The sequence below is a fragment of the Sciurus carolinensis genome, chromosome 11 (genome assembly GCF_902686445.1).
Source record: "Sciurus carolinensis chromosome 11, mSciCar1.2, whole genome shotgun sequence".
NCBI lineage: Eukaryota > Metazoa > Chordata > Mammalia > Rodentia > Sciuridae > Sciurus > Sciurus carolinensis.
The window spans coordinates 113,088,838-113,106,016 of NC_062223.1; the positions used below are offsets into that span (position 1 = coordinate 113,088,838).

At 53.1% G+C, this 17,179-nt stretch overlaps 1 protein-coding gene across 1 annotated transcript; it reads left to right on the forward strand.

Moving 5' to 3' along the window:
• Nucleotides 1–1,126: 1,126 nt before the first annotated feature.
• On the forward strand, nt 1,127–12,150 carry Ankk1 (ankyrin repeat and kinase domain containing 1). The gene is given in 16 exon segments (XM_053743273.1): nt 1,127–1,290; nt 6,023–6,317; nt 7,370–7,521; nt 7,766–7,815; nt 8,426–8,581; nt 9,177–9,295; nt 9,954–10,000; nt 10,926–11,020; nt 11,023–11,085; nt 11,088–11,318; nt 11,321–11,356; nt 11,359–11,583; nt 11,586–11,733; nt 11,735–11,994; nt 11,997–12,080; nt 12,083–12,150. Coding segments are annotated over 16 exon segments (2,193 nt in total).
• The last annotated feature ends 5,029 nt before the right edge of the window (nt 12,151–17,179 follow it).

Genomic DNA, 17,179 nt, shown 5'->3' on the forward strand with positions numbered 1-17,179 from the left:
GTACGCAGTTTAGAGAAAAAAAAAGAAGCCCATCCCAGTGCGCCTCCAGTGCTTCTCTGGGATGCCTCCACATCCCACTATCTTAACCCACCAGGATGGCTTCCTATCCGTCCAGCAGCCAAGTCTGGACTCTACAGGGACATTTGATCCCCTCGGCCCCAAGTCTCTGCTCTGAGCTCTCAGGCCATATTCCTGGACAGCCCAGCACCGCTCTGCAGTCCTCCTAGTTCCAGCTGCCCCTCCTTCCAGATGAGGCCCCCATCATGCTCCAGCTGCTCTAGCTGCTCCCCAGAGCCTCCTCTCTGGCAGAAATCCACCCCTGATAATGGGGCCAAGGAGCCCACCTCCCCCTTGGTGGCCCCAGGTCAGGGGTCTGATTCCTATGTGGTCAGGGTCAAGAGCAGCACCCGGAAGGGAAGCTCCCAGCAGAGCCGTCCCACCCCACACTCACACCCTTCCTGCTGACCCTCCTTGGTGACCTTTAACACACCAAACAAACAAAACCCAGCAGCAACAAAAGAAGCCCTGAAGCAGACAGATGCAGACCAGAAAATCCCCTTTGAGTTGTGTACCCCATCCTTGCTGGGGAGGGGTGGGGTCTAGGCTTCCACATTCCACAACAGCGACCCCTAGCACCGTCCTGAATCCTTCAAAGACCTTCTACGTCGGAGTTACAGGAAGACATCAACCAATCTCCAGGTAGCACGGGGTCTAAATAAAATGGGGACAACTTCTCTGGCTGTACTTCTGCTTCCAGCTTCGGGATGTCTTTGCCCTGCACCCCTCGCTAGCTCTGGAGATGAGAGCTGGGGAAAATCAATAGAAGGCGGAGACTGAGGAAGGGCACAGTGCCTGTGAAAGAGGTATGCCCTCTTCCCGGTCAGAGCCCTCCCTCCCTGCTGGAGCCTCGGGCTCTGTCAGTTTTCCTGCCTTGGCAGAGCGGGATCAGCTCCTCCCGGGTGGGGAAGGAGGGAGCGCCAGCTTGCCTCGCCTTACCTACCTCCCAACCCCCCATCCTCCCCAACCTGAGGAGCGGGAAACCAGGTTCCTGGCTCCTTCAGCCACCCAGGCTGCCAGGGGTGTGCAGCGTGGGGAAGGGATAGGGCGGTCCAGCCCCACTGACCTGATGGCCAGCTCCCTGGAGCAGCAGCTGGGCAGCCTCGCTGTCTTCACCTGACACAACTCCGAAGCCAGCGGTGGCTTTGATCAAGTGTTCCAGGAAGGGCACCAGCGCTGGAGGACCCACTATGCCATCAAGCGTTCCCCTCACCTCCAGCACGAGGCCACCAGGCACCTGCTGCCCCGCCTCTCTCCTTTCACAGAGGAGAAGCTGAGCACAGGTCAGGTTTGACCTGAGAAATGTTGAGGGAGGGATGGGCTGGGGTTGATGCTGGGGTGTCCCCAGTGTTTCTAAGTTCCATCCTGTACCTGAGCTTCCCAGGCCCAGTCGTGGCTTTCTCTGCCCCTGAAAAGAGAAGACACCTGCTACCTGTCTACGGAATCAACAGATGTCAGAGGTGAGCAGAACTACCCTCCAGAGCCGCCTCTGTCTCACCTGACTTCTCAAACTCGTCCTGCCTCCTCCCCCTGGGGCATGATGGCTGCTCTTGGCAGCCCCCGCCACCCTCCTGGATGGGCTTCCTGAGAGGCGTGGCACGTTCTTTTCTCGTGGCCATCTGGGTCGGGTTCTGCCCAGCTGTGCTGGTCTGGGGAGACGTGGGGACTGGAGACTCCTCAGTCTGCTGCTCTGGTAGTCCGTGCAGACCACTGACTAGCTCTCATTTGGGTCCTGCTGGAGGGTCAATCTGGGTTTCTAGGATCTCTGTGCAATTTTTGTCCCTGACTTTTGTCAGGTGTACCACTGCTCCACTCTGGCATGCCTCCCTCTCCCTCTTACCACGTCTTTCCCACTGTTTCCACTGTGTGTTCACACTGAGGTGGCCCCAGTCTCGTCCCCCCTGGGTTCACATGTACTAGCTGTGTGCCCCGGCCCCTGTCACCATGAAGGAGACACTTGGAGTGTTAAGTCTCAGCACAAAAGCCATGTCCTCCTCCCCAGGGTCCTGGGACATCAATAGATGCCTGTGGGCATCTTACCTGGAGGCTATTGTCATGTTCTCTATCGTCACCATTTGAACTCACCAGACAGACTTCCCAGACCCTCCCCACCCCGAGGAGAGTAGGAGTGAGACTGTGTCCCTCCTGCTCAACTTCCACCTGTTGGTTTCTGGTAGGGTCAGATGGTTCTAGGATTTGTCCAAATCTTTTATATCCTTTGAAATAAAGAACAAAAGGAAATAGATGGGTTTGGCACGACAACACGGTTGGACAGTGATGATACTTCGGCCAGGTTTCTTTCCCAAGTTCCCGGGATTCCCTGAGTGGAAAGGGGTGAGGGGTTGGTGGTGACTAATGGCTGCTGGGTGTGAAGCGCTGCACTGGGATTGTAGTATTGCTTCCTCCCTCGGGTCTCTCAAACACTTGGCAAATGCTTATTGCTCTCCTACTACATGTCAGACACTGTACTAGACCCTGGCAGGTAACGATGACTGTGACGGCTGTGTCCCCACTCTCTAGAGCTCACTGACTGGAGGGAGGACATCCCCCTGGCAACCCCATGTGTACGTGTCGGTGGCGACGGTGAGACGCACAGGAAGGGGAGTTGCGGCCCTCTGATAGACTACTGACAGAGTGTTCCACGAGCTCAGAGGAGGCTCGCGTCCTTCCTGGGGACGTGACACCTGCTGAAATGAGAAGAATGAGTGAGGCAAGCAGGGGAGGAGGTTTTCCAAGAACAGTCCACAGGAGTGCAAAGGACGTGGGCAGGAGGCCGTAAGTGCAAGGACGCGAGAGAGGCCGTCGCGGCTGGAGTGGAGAGCGAAGGAGCTTGCAGCCAGGAGGGGCAGTGGCGGGGACGTCAATCCTCTGTGTGGAGAATGGGGTGGAGCGGACGCTGGTCCAGTTAGGAGGCTGTCGTCCAGGTTCAGCCAAGAGGCGATGAGGCCTGGACTAGAGCGTGGGTGACGGAGATGGGGGAGGAGTGGAGGAAACAATAGTTAGGAGGTAAAACCTCCCACGGCGGTGCCGGGAAGGCCGGGGCACAACGAAGAAGAGGGTTGTCAAAGTCCACCCCATGCTGGACTCGCCAGAGGAGCAGAAGTTCCCACGGTCCGCCTGCTCTGTGGTGTGGGGGGTCGTGTGTCTTTCGTTCTCTGTTCTCCCCCCAGGTCTGCCACATCATTGGTGTTGAGTGAATATTTGTTGAGTGGTCTCATTGACAAAAAGGAAACATGAAAACAGGCCCAGGTTGGGAAGGAGGATCACAAGGCTAGTGTTGTGTTTGTTGGGTATAAAGTGCCCTTGAACAGCCACCAGGAGCTGTCAAGCAGACTCCAGAGTAAAGGTGGCAGCTACCATACTACAGTTTGTCTTGGGTGGTAACTGAAGGTGGGGCCACCATGAGATTCGTTCACTCTGAGTGCTAAGTGGATGAAACCAAGTCCTCGTCCTTGTGGAGCTTAGAACCTAAGGGAAGAAGACAATAAACAAGCAAGACCAAAATGTTTATCTAAGAATGTTTATAGCACTTTTGACCACTGTCTCGATTAAAATATCTATGGAGAGCTGAGAAGTCTGATCTTCTAAGGATACATTCAGTTTGGAAATGTTAATTTAGAGACCAGCTATGTACCAAGGGATTGGGGCAGGGTTGTCATTTTATATAGACTTGTTTGTGAATATTTACTAGTCGGACACTATTTGAGTAGATATTTGAAGCAGATGAAGGAGTAAGTCACATGGTAGAGATAAGTATTCTAGGCAGAGGAAAGGGCACATGCAAAGGTCCTGTGGTGAGAATACACTTGACATGAAGGCAGGACAGCAGGAGGCCCATGGGGCAGGAGCAGAGTGAGACAGGGAGTGATTAGGAGGTGATGTCAGTGATGTAGGACTGGAGAATGGGGCGGATCATGGAGGGCTTTGTCAGCCATTGTAAGAACTTACGCTTTTACTGTGATGGAGAAGAGAGACATTGGCAGGCCCTTAGCAAGGCAGTGACTTGCTACCCTGTAGACTCAATGGGGAAGAAGGAGAGGCAGGAGGCTTGGGACAAGATGCAAGTGGGCAGAGGTGGTGAGGAGCAGTCAGATCACTGCTGAATTTGGAGAGCGGAGCTGAGAGGACTTGCTGAGGGCCCAGGCATGGGAGTGAGAGAAGAGTCAAGATGCATCCAGGTGCTTCCCAGAGAAGGGAAGGCCCTGTTCACCAAGATGAGGAAGGCCAAGGAAGGAGCAGGTTTTAGGGAGAATCAAGATCTGATTTAGACACACAGTATAGAATGTCCCATCAGAGATGTCTAGGTCAAGGTCAACTGGAGAAACTACCGAGAAGGGAAGAGGAGCGTGTCTAAACTCCAGCCCAGTGGCCAAGTCCTCTGAGCCTGCAAAGGAAATAGGGAAGGACCAGAAAGAGAGGGAGAAATCCAGGAGGTGGACCCCTGGCTGAGGGAAGAGAGTTTAAAAAAAAAAAAAAAAAGAGTGAGACATCTGAAGGTCAACCGAGAGCTGGAAATCAGTCTGTGCACGCAGCAGCATGTGCTCACTGAAGTGCCAACCCCAGAGGTGCACGCAGCAGGTGGTGGGAGCGGAGGGGCGGGAGAGACAGCAGCAACCCTTTCAAGAGGTCTGGCTGTGCGTGGGAATTGTGCAAGGTTGTATTTATTCCCATTTTACAGTTTAGAAACTGAGGCCCAGAGAGTTGACTTCCCCAGGGTCATGCAGATATAACTAATGGTGAGACCGAGATTTGGAATCAGGATGGTGTGACCCCCCCAGATCTCACACTTCACCACAAATGTCATTCTACTTCCTGTGAACCCAAGAGGAAGAGAGGAGACAGCAAAGGTATCACAGAGCTGGGGAGGAGATGGCTGGAAGGATTGGGAAGTAAGGGCGAGAAATGGAGAAACCCGGTAGGCAGCCTGTGCAGGTGCCAGGAGCGCGTCAGGCTCACGCTGGCTTCCCAGGGAGGCCCTGCGAGCTCACCTCCAGCAGCGCCTGATTGCCGCGCCATCAAGCTTTGCAAATACTGTGCTTTAAAAAAAGCCATTTCTCCTTAATCCCTATCCCCACAAGCCCCAAACAGTCTGTAACAATTTGCATATTTACTGTTATGTGGGAGAGCATCCAGTGAGACGAAGGAGAGGGTTTGCAGATGCTTATTTTGTGAGGCCTTCCCTTAAGTCTCGACTCCAGTTTGCTCCAACAAAGATGTATTGTGCAATGCATGGCAATGTGCTGTGGGGAGCCCAGGGAGGAATAATTATAGTTCATCCATAAAACGGAATTCTGTGCAGCCAATAAAAAGCATCCTTCAGGAGAATAGCAATGTGGGAAGTGCTCGGGCTTCATGTGCCATCTGATGGTAAGAGAGGGAGGAGGAAGGAGGAGCAGAAGGAGGGGAGAAAGGGAAAGAGACACCCTGAAAATGTATTGCAAACTACTAAAATATTAACAGAGGCCAACTCTGCATGGTTGGGTTACTAGTGATTAAATTTTCTTTCTTATAGCTCTCTGTATTCCCAAGGTTTCCTATCAGGTATATGTATTACTTTCATAATCAAAATGGCAATAGATGATATTTTGAAACAGAAGCATGAGGCATAATATCAGTCCTCCAGGGCCTCAAAATATGCTGGGGGAGATAAACGTACAAAAAAAGCATCCAGAATGAATGGGAGACTGTGACATGTGTTTTCTGTGGCCCGCCCTGTAGTACGGGCTAGCTCCTCAGCCTGCAAATTCTTGTGCTTCCTGTCTTGTCACCGCTGGCCATCTGAGCTTTAATTTGTGCTGCCTGCTGGGCTTCACTTCATGCCTCTAATTTTCCTCCAGGGTCTTGCAAGATCCCGGTGCTTCTCTGAGTCCCCTATCTTTGTAGCCTGCCTAGTTTGTATGTTCTTCTGGTTGCTCTGGTAATTAATGTGTCCCCTTGTCCATGTCTTGCTCCCCACTCTCCATAGCTCCAATGTAAATTGCCTCATTGAGGAAGCAACCAAAATGGAGAAGATCAAGTTTCAGCACATCGTGTCCATCTCTGGGGTGTGCAAGCAGCCCCTGGGCATTGCGATAGAGTTCATGGCCAATGGCTCCCTGGAGAAGATGCTGCCCACCCACAGACTCTGCTGGCAACTCAGGTTCTGCGTCATCCACGAGACCAGCTTAGCCATGAACTTTCTCCATAGCAATGAGCCATCTCTGCTCCACCTAGACCTGAAGCCAGGCAACATCCTGCTGGAAAACAACATGCATGTCAAGGTGAGGACTCTGGTTGGTCTCTTTGCCCCCTTTCCATGCTAGAGTCTCCTCTAGGTGAGCAGGATTACACTCCTGCCAAATGGCCTGTCAAGAATGTTAAGGATTCTCTTCTTGGACAAATACTGACACATCTGAAAAAGAGATGAATAAGTAGCAAATTTGGTGCCTGAGCCTGGGTGTCAGGATGCCTTCAATAAGGCTCCATGGGCCTCAATTTTCCATTTCTAAAATGGATAGGAGAATCTCTATTCCTGACTTTCTTTGCTTGGGGCGGGGTTTGTAAATGAGATAATCCTCATGAGAGGTCATAATGGAGATTTGTTTCAGTTCTTAGATCATGCCACCCTCTCTTCTGACTCTGGATCACTCCTCTGTCTATCTGGCAAAGATCTAGTCATCTTCAGTTTGCAATGTAACATTCACTACTCAAGGAGGTCTTCCCTGATCTGTCCCTCAGGCCACAGTTGTATACCTCATTAGATCTGTTTCTTCCTATTGCTAACCCAGTTACAAATATACAATCATTTGTGAAACTATTTCACTGATGAATGTACACCCAATCTGAATTTGCCCTTGTGGGGGTACAGAGTGTGGAGGAGTGTCTCAGGCTGTCTTCTGGTTGAATCTCAGTGAATGGACAATCTTGAGCAAAGAGGGATCAATGTTCATGACATAAGAGTTTAAGGGCCATGATGGACAGAAGCTCACTGAAGGTGATGACTGTATATATTGTCCCTCTGGACAATAACAACACCTGCCAAGTACTCCCAATGTGCTCTAAGTGCTTTTGCCTACAAGTTAATTTAATGCCTGTAACAGCTCTCTGAGTTAAGTATTTGCATTATTTCCATTTTACAGATGAGGAAACTGAGGTTCTGAGAAGATAACTAACTTGTCCAAGACCATCCAGTGGTAGAGCAGGGAGGCAGTGTAGTAGAGGACCATTAGGCTATTCTAGAACGGGAAGCTAGTAGGAGGGTGAGAAACCAAAGCCAGCCTCTGGTGACTCGATTCTCTTATGACTCCATCCCTGCCACCTGACTTCCTCCCAGATTTCAGACTTTGGCCTATCAAAGTAAATGGAACAGTCGACCCGGATGCAGAACATTGAGAGGTTGCCTCTGCAGGGCATGCTCAGCTATATCCCCCCTGAGAATTTCCTGGACAGTAACAAGGCCCCAGGGCCCAAGTTCAATGTGTATAGGTGAGCGGGTGGCTGGGATCCTTGTCACGTACTCAGGAGGCAGCTTGTTGCCACCTGGTCCTTCCAGTCAATGAATAGGGTGGGCTGGGGATGAGGTCCGAGGCCTCCCTGCCCAGGTGGAAGAGGAGGGAGGGGAGGACCTTGGCTGGAGAGGCCTTGTCTGGGATCGTGGGGCCCATGGCCCCTGGCTGGGGTGGATGGCGGGTTTCCCATAGTCTCTCAGGGAACATATTCCTCATCCCAGCTGTGGGACTGTCATCTGGGAGCTCCTCACTCAGAAGAAACCATATTCAGGTAGAGAAGGCTGTGGCTCTGTGTCTGGGGCAGGGCCACCCCCTCAGCCAGGGTCTTGGAAGGGGCTGTGAGAGGGCTGAGGTTAGTGAGGGCAGAACAAGTGACAGGTTTGTGTCAGGGAACCAAATGCTCTTCAGGGGTTGCTACCTCACCCTCCTTCCTTCCGCCCCCTCATTTCTAGAGTTCACATGATAGTAAGCCCAGAGTTTGCTTGGTGGCTCCTTGTCCCTTGCCCCCAAGGCTCTCTGGCTGGCCCCCACCATCCAGATGCAGTAAAAGCCTGTGAAGAAACGTGGTAGCCTTGCCAGAAGGAGAGCCAAAGCCTTCAACCTGGCCTGTTTGTCCTCCTTACTGCCTTTGGACAGTAGAAGCTTGCAGTGGGGGTCATGTCCAGTCTTCACCTGGGGTGAAGGGGTCTGGAGCTAGACCACGGACTTGCTGATCAAATCAGAGCCTCAAGTGGGTCCAAAATGTAGCTGTTTACTCACTGAGCATTTATAGAGCCCCTCCTGAGTGCACAGCATGTTGGGGTCCTCTCAGTCTCCACACTCCTGCCGACCCCTCTGCCTCTGCCCCACAGCACCTGCTCAGCCTGGGCCTCCTCCTGCAGGACTCAACATGATGACTGTCATCATCCGAGTGACTGTGGGCATGTGGCCCTCCCTGCAGCCTGTCTCTGATGAGTGACCAGGTGAGGACCAGCAGATGGTAGATCCGATGAGGCTCTGCTGGAACTAAGACCCCAAGAAGAGGCCATGCTTTCTCTGTGTTCCTCTAGCCTTCCCTGTCCAGGACTAGAGGGTGGAAGGGGACAGGAGGGTGGGTGATTGGGTCCCAGCCCACTTTTCAGAGCCGTGCAGATGCCCATGGTACTAGTGCCGGGAGAGATTTTTGAGGCAGAATCTGCATCACAGGGCCAGGACAGCTGAGGACAGGGGTCTGGTCAGTGTGTGCTCAGGTGCATACCTACAGAATGTGGCAGAAACTGCAACCTGGGCCCTCCAGTCAATCCTGGGTCCTTTCAGTGGTAGAGGATCCTTGAAAACAGTCCATACCATGAGGTCATAGACCTGGGGACAGTGAAATTATCTGGTCCATGTGTGAGGACCTTAGAGACCACCTAGCGCTGCCCCTCCTTCTATGGAAAAGGGCTGATCCCCAGAAAGTCAGTGACCTACAAATGTGTCCCCGCCAAGCTGGACTGGGACCCTGTTTCCTGCCTCCTTGTGTGCATGTGTGGACGTACATACATGAGCCCAGGAATGGGCTTTGGTGGGGACACGAAAAACATTAGGGTATCTAAAATGGGACGGGACTGCTGGCTAATGTTGCCTCCTTTCTCTCTCTCCCTTGCAGAGCAGACATCCCAATCAAGATAGACATGCTGCTGTCCCTGCTCCAGAGCCCTGTAGCAGACCTCGAGAGTAAGGCCCTGGCCAGGAAGGTGTCCTGCAAATCATCACTGTGCCAGCCCTAGGAGGTGGGGGCACACGCTGGGCAAGCCCACCCCCATGCTTCCTGGAACCCACTGTGGACCTCCGGGGTCTCTGGCAGGGCATGTGTGCAGAGGCTGTGTCCTTCACAAGGTCATCTGGTGGGTGAGGGGGGCAAGTGGAAAATGAAAGCCAACCCCACTCTGCTCACCAGGCCAGGGAGCCCAGCTGGGGACTGCCTGAATCCAGAGGAGACAAAATTTCCTAATTTGCATGAACCTGCTCTAAAGGCTAGTGGTGCCATGGCTCAGAGCCCTGGGAAGGACACAACCCCTCTCATGTGCCTAGGGTTTGTGTGGGTGTCAGCATCACCTCTGCTCCTCTGCTCCTCTCTGATGTGGGAACCAGGCAAGAGCTAGCAGGAGATGCCCTGCTGATCCCACAGATCTATTCTGTAGTTCATGTGGCCCCAAGGGAAAGTCAGTTCCTGGGCCACCTTTTTCTGGTCAGATCTCTGTCTAGTGTTTGTTTGCTTCTGGGCACAGATATGGGAGTATTGGCTTAGAAGGAGAGTCACCCAGATCATGGTGAGATGTGCACGCTGAAGGGTGACAGAGAGCACTGGAGAGAGGGGAGGTGGGAAGGACGGCACAGGGAGAACTGCCCTGCTGATCTGCCCTGAATCTGCTGGTTCTGCCTCCCCAGGCCCACAAGGAAGTCAGCCAGGAGCTAACAGACAGCACTAAGTCGGGGTGCTATAGTGGGACCAGAGTTCACAGGGAGGAGAAAGCAGAATCCAATCATACCCTTTCCCCACCCTCCCTGACACCCTCATCCCAGGCCTGTCACATATCCGGGGTGGTAGGGCCCTCTCCCAGATTCCAGCTGCATAATCCAGAAGCACACATACCCCTGGAGTCCTGGCTCTGCTTTGCCTTCGGGTCTGAATTCTGGCAAGACCACATTACCCCATTCCTGGTCCAAGAGGTAGAGCACCAGTTCTCAGTATGAACTGCAGACTTACTTGGGAAATTGAAAACTATATAGATAACTACAGATGCCTGATGCCCACCCCACACAAATTTGCCTAGGTTTGGACCTAGGCAGTGATCATGGTTGTTTTTGATATTAACAGGCCACTAGGTAGAGCAGGAGGAAGTGAGGCCTGAAGATCCCACAGGGGGCTTTAGATCATTCAGGTCCAATCAAAAATATATTTCCAATTGGATGGACTCACCTCCCAGGCCTTCCCTGAAAGTTCTTACCTCCCTAACTTGTCCTCACACTGGTAGAATGAGCTGCGTATTCTTCATCTCTCCTTTACTGAACCTAACCTGGAGGCCCAAAGAGGCAGAGAACTGACTGAGGTCAGGGGATGCTAGGGGCTGGAGTGAGGATTTGCACCCAGGCCTCCCCAGCTCTGGCTCTCCCCACCTCCTCTGTGCAGGAAGAACTGCAGGCTCAGCTCTTTGAGACAAAAACAAACAAACAAACAAAAAACCTGGAAATCTAACAGAGACAGGGATGAATGCAGAAGTTCCTGATACCAGGAAGGTGTTGTCCTCACCCTCTACTCTGCTCCCAGATAGTACCTCCAAGAGGCAGGGGGATGGCCAAGATGACTTCTGGACAGGTCAAAGTTATCTCTTTTCAACATCTTCCTCCAACAGACTCAAGAGGTTACTTGAAGAGGGTCCTGTAACTCTCTGACAGTGAGAGTTTGGCCCCAAGGGATGAGGAACTGCTGCCCATCTATGAGAACAAGGTCACTCCCTCCCCTTCCTGGTGACCCAGGGCAGTGTGGAGCAGGTGTGGCTGCTACTGACCCATGAGGTTGATTGGAGTGCCAGTCAGTCTCTGACTACATGCCTCTATTCATTGCGACCCAGGACCAGTAGCCTTACCTCTGTGCTCTGCTCCTGGCAGATGAGCACAGCTGGGCCCCACTGCACTTTGCAGCCCAGAGTGGGAATGACCACACTGCACACCTGCTCCTGGACCACAGGGGCCTTGTGGATGCCCAGGAGCACAAGGACTGGAGCCCACTCCACCTGGCCACACAGAACAATTTTTGGTCTCCTGTCAAGCTGACCCCAACCTATGTGAGGTTGAGGCAAGACTCCCCTGCATGTGGCTGCCTCCTTTGGTCACATCAGTCTGATCAAGCTTTGGACAGGCCAGGGCGCTGAGCTGGGTGCTCAGCAGAGAAATCTGAGGACACTGCTGCACCTGGCAGTGGAATGGGACAAAGTGAAGGCCATCCAACACCTGCTGAAGAGTGGGGCAGCCCCTGATGCCCTCGACCAGAATGGCTATGGCCCACTGCACATCACTGCTGCAGGGGCAAGTACCTCATGTGCAAAATGCTACTCAGGCATGGGGCTAGCCTCAAGCTGCCCACCCACCAGGGCTGGACACCCCTGCATCTAGCCACCGACAAGGGCCACCTGGAAATCATTCACCTGCTGGCTGAGAACCATGCAGACGGGTGCTCTCGGAGGTATGAACTGGACACCCCTGCCCCTGGCTGCCCCCTATGGTGAGGAGGTGGTGGTGAGACCCCTGCTGCAGTGCAGGGCTGACCCCAATGCTGCTGAGCAGTTGGACTGGACACCCCTCCACCTGGTGGTCCAGAGGGGTGCCTTCCAGGGTGTCATCAGCCTCCTAGAGCACCATGCAGATGTCTGTGCCTGCAACAAGGTGGACTAGACACCTATCCACCTGACCGCTCTCCAAGACAACACAGCCATCTCAAAGTGCTAGTCAAGGCTGGTGCCCGTCTGGATGTCCAGGATGGAGTGGACGGCACACCCATACAGCTGGCTCTCCAGAGCCAAAACAGGGCACCATGGCACTGGCTATTCTGGGAGGAACTGAACTGGGAGCCCAGACAGAAGTTTAGACAAACTGGGGTCCCCTCACTTGGAAGGGGTGGAGTTGGTAGAAGTGAAAGGTGGCCTCCAGGAGGATCCTTCCTACCTGCCTATTTGACCTTGAGAGGAAACAGGAAACTGGCATCCTGGGGGATGGAAGGAAGAGGAGAGGTACCACTGTGGCCATAGCCCTGGCTTGGAGATTGCTTCCAGCAAGTCATCTCCAGCTGTCTCCTGGCCTCTCCTCCCTCCTGTATATGGACTGCTGCTCCCCAGGTAAGCTCCGTTTCCAGCCTCAAGATGCCTGCTGCCTCCCCCTGAGTTCATGGGGCCCTTACATCCTAGGAAACCCCTCTGAAGATAAAGGGAGCCTAGGAGTGAAGGGAGTGGTACCTGCTAGCTCCCACCTTGTGTCCTTGTCCCCCACCTCAGGCTGGGGTAAGACAGCCAGACTCACCTGCTTCAGGGAGCAGGGACTCAGAGTTCAAAGGAAATGCCTGCTAACCATGTAGGGCCTTGGTCAGTCCCCTGTCCCCACACTGACCACACCTTCCTGGTGGCCCAGGTCCCCATGCCTGTCTCCTACATAGTCTCTTGGGGGTTAAGGAAGGTGTCCCAGCTGCAGATGAGTGGTCCTATGTGGGACACCAGTTTCCTGGCCTCTGGTCCCATCCTTCTTTGTGTTCAGTTACATGGCCAGGTTTCAAATCCTGAAGACAATAAAACTGTGAATTTGAGTCTCCCTGTTAGAGATGCATTGTGCTGTGGGACCAGGGCATATATAAGGGCCAGCAGTGTTAGCCTAGGGGGGTGTGTGCACGCGTGCACGTGTGTGTGTACCGTGTGTATATTACATGTGTATGAGCTCACATGGGAGGGAGGTGGGGCAGCTGAGGAGAGTTGGAGGATTTCTGTGTGTGATTTGTCTGGTGCGCTCTGTGTTTGTGTGTGTGTGAGATACATGTGTGAGTTCGTGTTGAGGGAGGAGGCAGGGGCAGCTGAGGGGGAGTGAGGGTGAGGGGTGGGTTTTCTGGGCTTGGTGTGGAGTTGGTGGGGCAGGGACTTTCCTCCTTAGCAGCCACTCTGAGAGCCAGCTCTCTCATGATTGTGCCTTGTTAACCCCTCAGTTGTCCTGGCCTAGTCTGTTGGCTGGGGGAAAGTTAGGGCAGGTTAGAGCTTCTCACACTAATTTTGTGTGATGGGGGCCCTGGCTTAGTGGCCAGTGGACTTCCAGGAGAGCAGTCAGCCAGTGGGAGGGAGTAGGACAGGATGAGTCCTATACTTCTGCTCTCTGCCTTTCCACGCGGCACAGTGAAGGGAGCCCCTTCCAGTCTGAGAGTGTTTTTCAACTCCCAGAGGAAGGGATACTTCTGTCCCACTTACAGCCAGCTCTAACTGCTGAGCCAGTTGTCAGGACCACCTCTGTGTGCCACTCTTTTTGGCTGGGCATCCCTGTCAGCAGCCTAGTATTAGAATGGATTGAGAGGGGCGGGGCAGAGGAAACCTGTTGCCCCATCTACAGCCCTACTGAGTGCATGAGTCTATTTTAGCAGTGCTAGCAGCATTCATCCTCTCTCCTGTGGTCTCTAGACTGTCCAATCTGTTGAGCCAAAGGGCAGCATAAAGCAGGATTGTGTCCTTGAGCAGAGGCTGTAAGTCAGACCTACATGGTAATCTGCAGGTGAGGGACTTTTAAAATATACCAATACCTGATCCCGCCCTCAGCCAATTTAACCAATCTCCAGGGTAGGAGCCTACTGTAAGCATCTTCAACAATTCCCAGGTGGTTCTGAAGAACAACCAAGGCTGAGAACCACCACCAGGGGGCATCCCGTGGTTTCTCTCTGTGCCCTTCTCTAGCATAGCTACAGAGGCAGTAACTGGCCAGCAGCCCTGTGGGCTGGGCAGTCTTTCTTCTCCTGGGTAGCCAAGTAGGGGCTCCTGAGGCCTGGGGAGATGGGCCATGCAGCAGACTGTCCCCTCCTCTCACTTTCTGCTGGCCACCCATGAAATTCCTTGGTTCTCCTGAAGACCTAGACTTAAGCAAAAGTAGTAGTTAAAAATGCTCCTGGGAGTTCTATCCTTCCCAGAACAGAGCAGGAGGAGGGGAGACGTAGGTGCCCAAGGCTGTTAGCATCCTCTTGCATCCTGAAGTCTAAAAGAGCTTCAAGTCCAGGATTCCATGAGAGCCAGAGGAGAGGGTCAGGGCTCCATATTCATACCAGTTGGGCGCAGCTCCATCAGTAGGAATGGCCACAGGGAAGGATAGTGCCTGGCTTATCCTATTGGAAAGAGTTTGAGAAGAGACCAGTGGGGTTCCATGGCCACGTGGACATAACTGTGCTTGGGAATCATTGCAGCTTGGAAGACCCCAAGTCTAGACTGAGGTCTGCAGACCCCTGCTTCCTCGATTCCCCTCCTCCTCGAGGCAACAACAATGATAGTTTCGGGTCAGCCCAGCCAACGCGACCCCTTTGCTGCCTGTGAGCAACCCTCTTCTCCTTTCCCAAGCCACCTTCACCAGACAAGACACTGACATGCAGCATGCCACTTCAACACGACAGTCTTCTGGAGGTTCCCAGGGATTTCAGAGTTGGATTTTAGTGAGACCCTTGACATTCCTGAGAAGTGTCTCTAGTGATATTTCAAGCCCTGTTTGGGAAAATTTGGGGTGAGGGACGCTAGAAATTGAGCCCCCTAATTTCTTACTAGATATCTCCACTTGTATCCTTAAACTCAGACTGTCCCAAACTGAACATTTCTTCCACCTTCACAAGCCTGCTTTATTCCCCATTCTAGTTGAAGTCATTCAAACTTGGAACCTAGGGGTCATTCTGGACCATCACGGTCCAACAGCACAGTGTGGGAGGAAGGAACACTTCCATATCTGCACTGCTCAATAGGACACCATTAGCCACATGTGGTGCTGAGCACTTGAAATGTGGTTACTGAGATTGAGAAAAAAATTTAATATCAATAAATTTAAGTAGCCTCATGTTCAGAGAGGGCAACACAGTCCATGCCCTCCCCTTGCCTCTCCCCTCCTAAAGTCAGCTTCCAAGCAGAGTGGGGCTGATCAGAAAAGGCTTTGGGGGAGATGTGAATGTTGATAAGGATGGAGCAGAGTACGGGTGAAGCCTAGGCTGGGAGAGAGGCCCAGAGGCTGGAGAATGTGGAAAACCCACAGCCGCTTTGTGGGGAAGGACAGGCCTACGAGGAGAGTCCTGGGGGCAGGCCCTCAGTGGGGAGACCTTGAGGCCCATCCTGACTCGGGCACTTGGACTCAGTGTGAGGGGCAGAGGGGAGCTTCTGTCACCCTCCAAGCAGAGAGAAGATGCAGTCAGGATATACCATGCCTTCCCAAGTCCCTTCAGCTGTGTATGGGGTGAGGAAGTGGAGTTCTGCCACGGGAGATGGGCAGAGGACTTAGAACCAGCCACCTAGACCTGGGCTGGGGTCTTGATTCCACCCCTTCCTACCTGGGGATTTTTCCTAGACTTTCTGGGCTTCAGTCTCCATATTTGCAACCTCATAGTCCCCCTGTCTTTCTTCCATCTTTCTGCTCTTGTCCTTCCTCCTTGACATTCCTCTCCTTTCCCATTCAAAACCCTTTTTGAACCAATCCAGCCCTCCCAAGGACCTCCCCGGGCCTGGGAAATGGTATCACCCAGCCTGCCTGTCCCCAGTCATGAAAATAGCCCAGGTCATTCTCCCTGGGTAGCTGCTTCTGCTCTGGGAGCAGAAATCTGTTTGTGGAACCCTCCCAGTTATGAGGCTGGAAACCCGAAAGAACAGGGTAGTTTAGCCAGGTAAGTTCCCGGGAGAAGTCCACAGGGGCAGCCGAGTTTCCCTGAGGAGCGGGCAGGCTTGTAGGAAACTCCTGAGTGCTGGAAAGGTCTATGGATGCACCCAACAAGCACTCAGCAAATGAAGAGACTGGGGAGACCATGGTTCCCTCCAGTGCTCCAGCTGGGGAATGAGGAGGGGAGAGGATGAAGAGGGAGGAAGCGGGTCTTCACACTGTGGCAGGGAGGAGGGCAGCCAGCAGGGCAGGGGATGGCAGCTCTGGTCATTTCTGTTCAGGAGCATTCCTTCTCTGTCCACCCCTGTGGAACACACCTCTCCAACGTGTTGGGGTCCTTCAGTCAGAGCCTCAGTCAGAGCCCCAGCCCTTCTGAGACCCATATTCCTCTGCTCCTATGGCTTGTCCTGCCACTGTGCTCACCAGTCCCTGGTCCCTCACGCTAATGCTCTGGGTTCCCTTCTCCCGCCAGTGCCTGCTGGGATCTTAGCCCTCAAGATGCAAATTTCCTGTCCCCGTCCATGAAACCATCTCTGCTTGCCCAGTGGGAGATAGCCACGTTCTTCAAGGGTAGTGTACCAACACCCTCTGAGTGCAGTGCTGAGGGCTGCTCTCTGGTTGACTTTCCTTGCTCAGTGCCAAATGCCATGCCACTGTGTTCTACTGGCTTCTGCATCCTGTCCTGACCTCTCTTTGTGTTCCACCTGTGCTTGCTGAATCAGATTATATGCAGCAGAGGCTTTGCTGCAATCTAATGAAAGGTATGGAGAGTAGGGGCAAGGCTGGCCTGAGGCAGAGGAGGGAAGCTGTGGAAGGCTGGGCTCAGTGGGCCCAGGCAGGCAGACCTGGGTGCAAATCCTGGCTGAATCATACACTAGTCACATGACCTCAGGTTGCCGAAACTTCCTTAGCCTTGGTCACATCATCTAACAGTGATGATGCTTAGCTCCCTGGGTTGTTGTAAGTTAAATTTGATACCAGGCTGGTCAAAGGGCAAGGCAGTTATTAAGCTCCCAACACTTATTTTCCTGCAGTTTCTGCAAAATCAGAGGAATATTTCTCTTGGAATAGGGCACAGAACCATCCAGCTTTGGGGAAGTTTTGAAGGAGGATGCTCTGGGAGCAGCCACCTAGTTTCCTTTGCCAATGTATCTGGGAAGGCAGGGGAGACCTCTCCTTTGGTGCCTTGGAGTAGGTTGTGACCCGAGGACATACCTAAAATAGTATCATATCAGTTACAGGGTAAGGACAAGCCT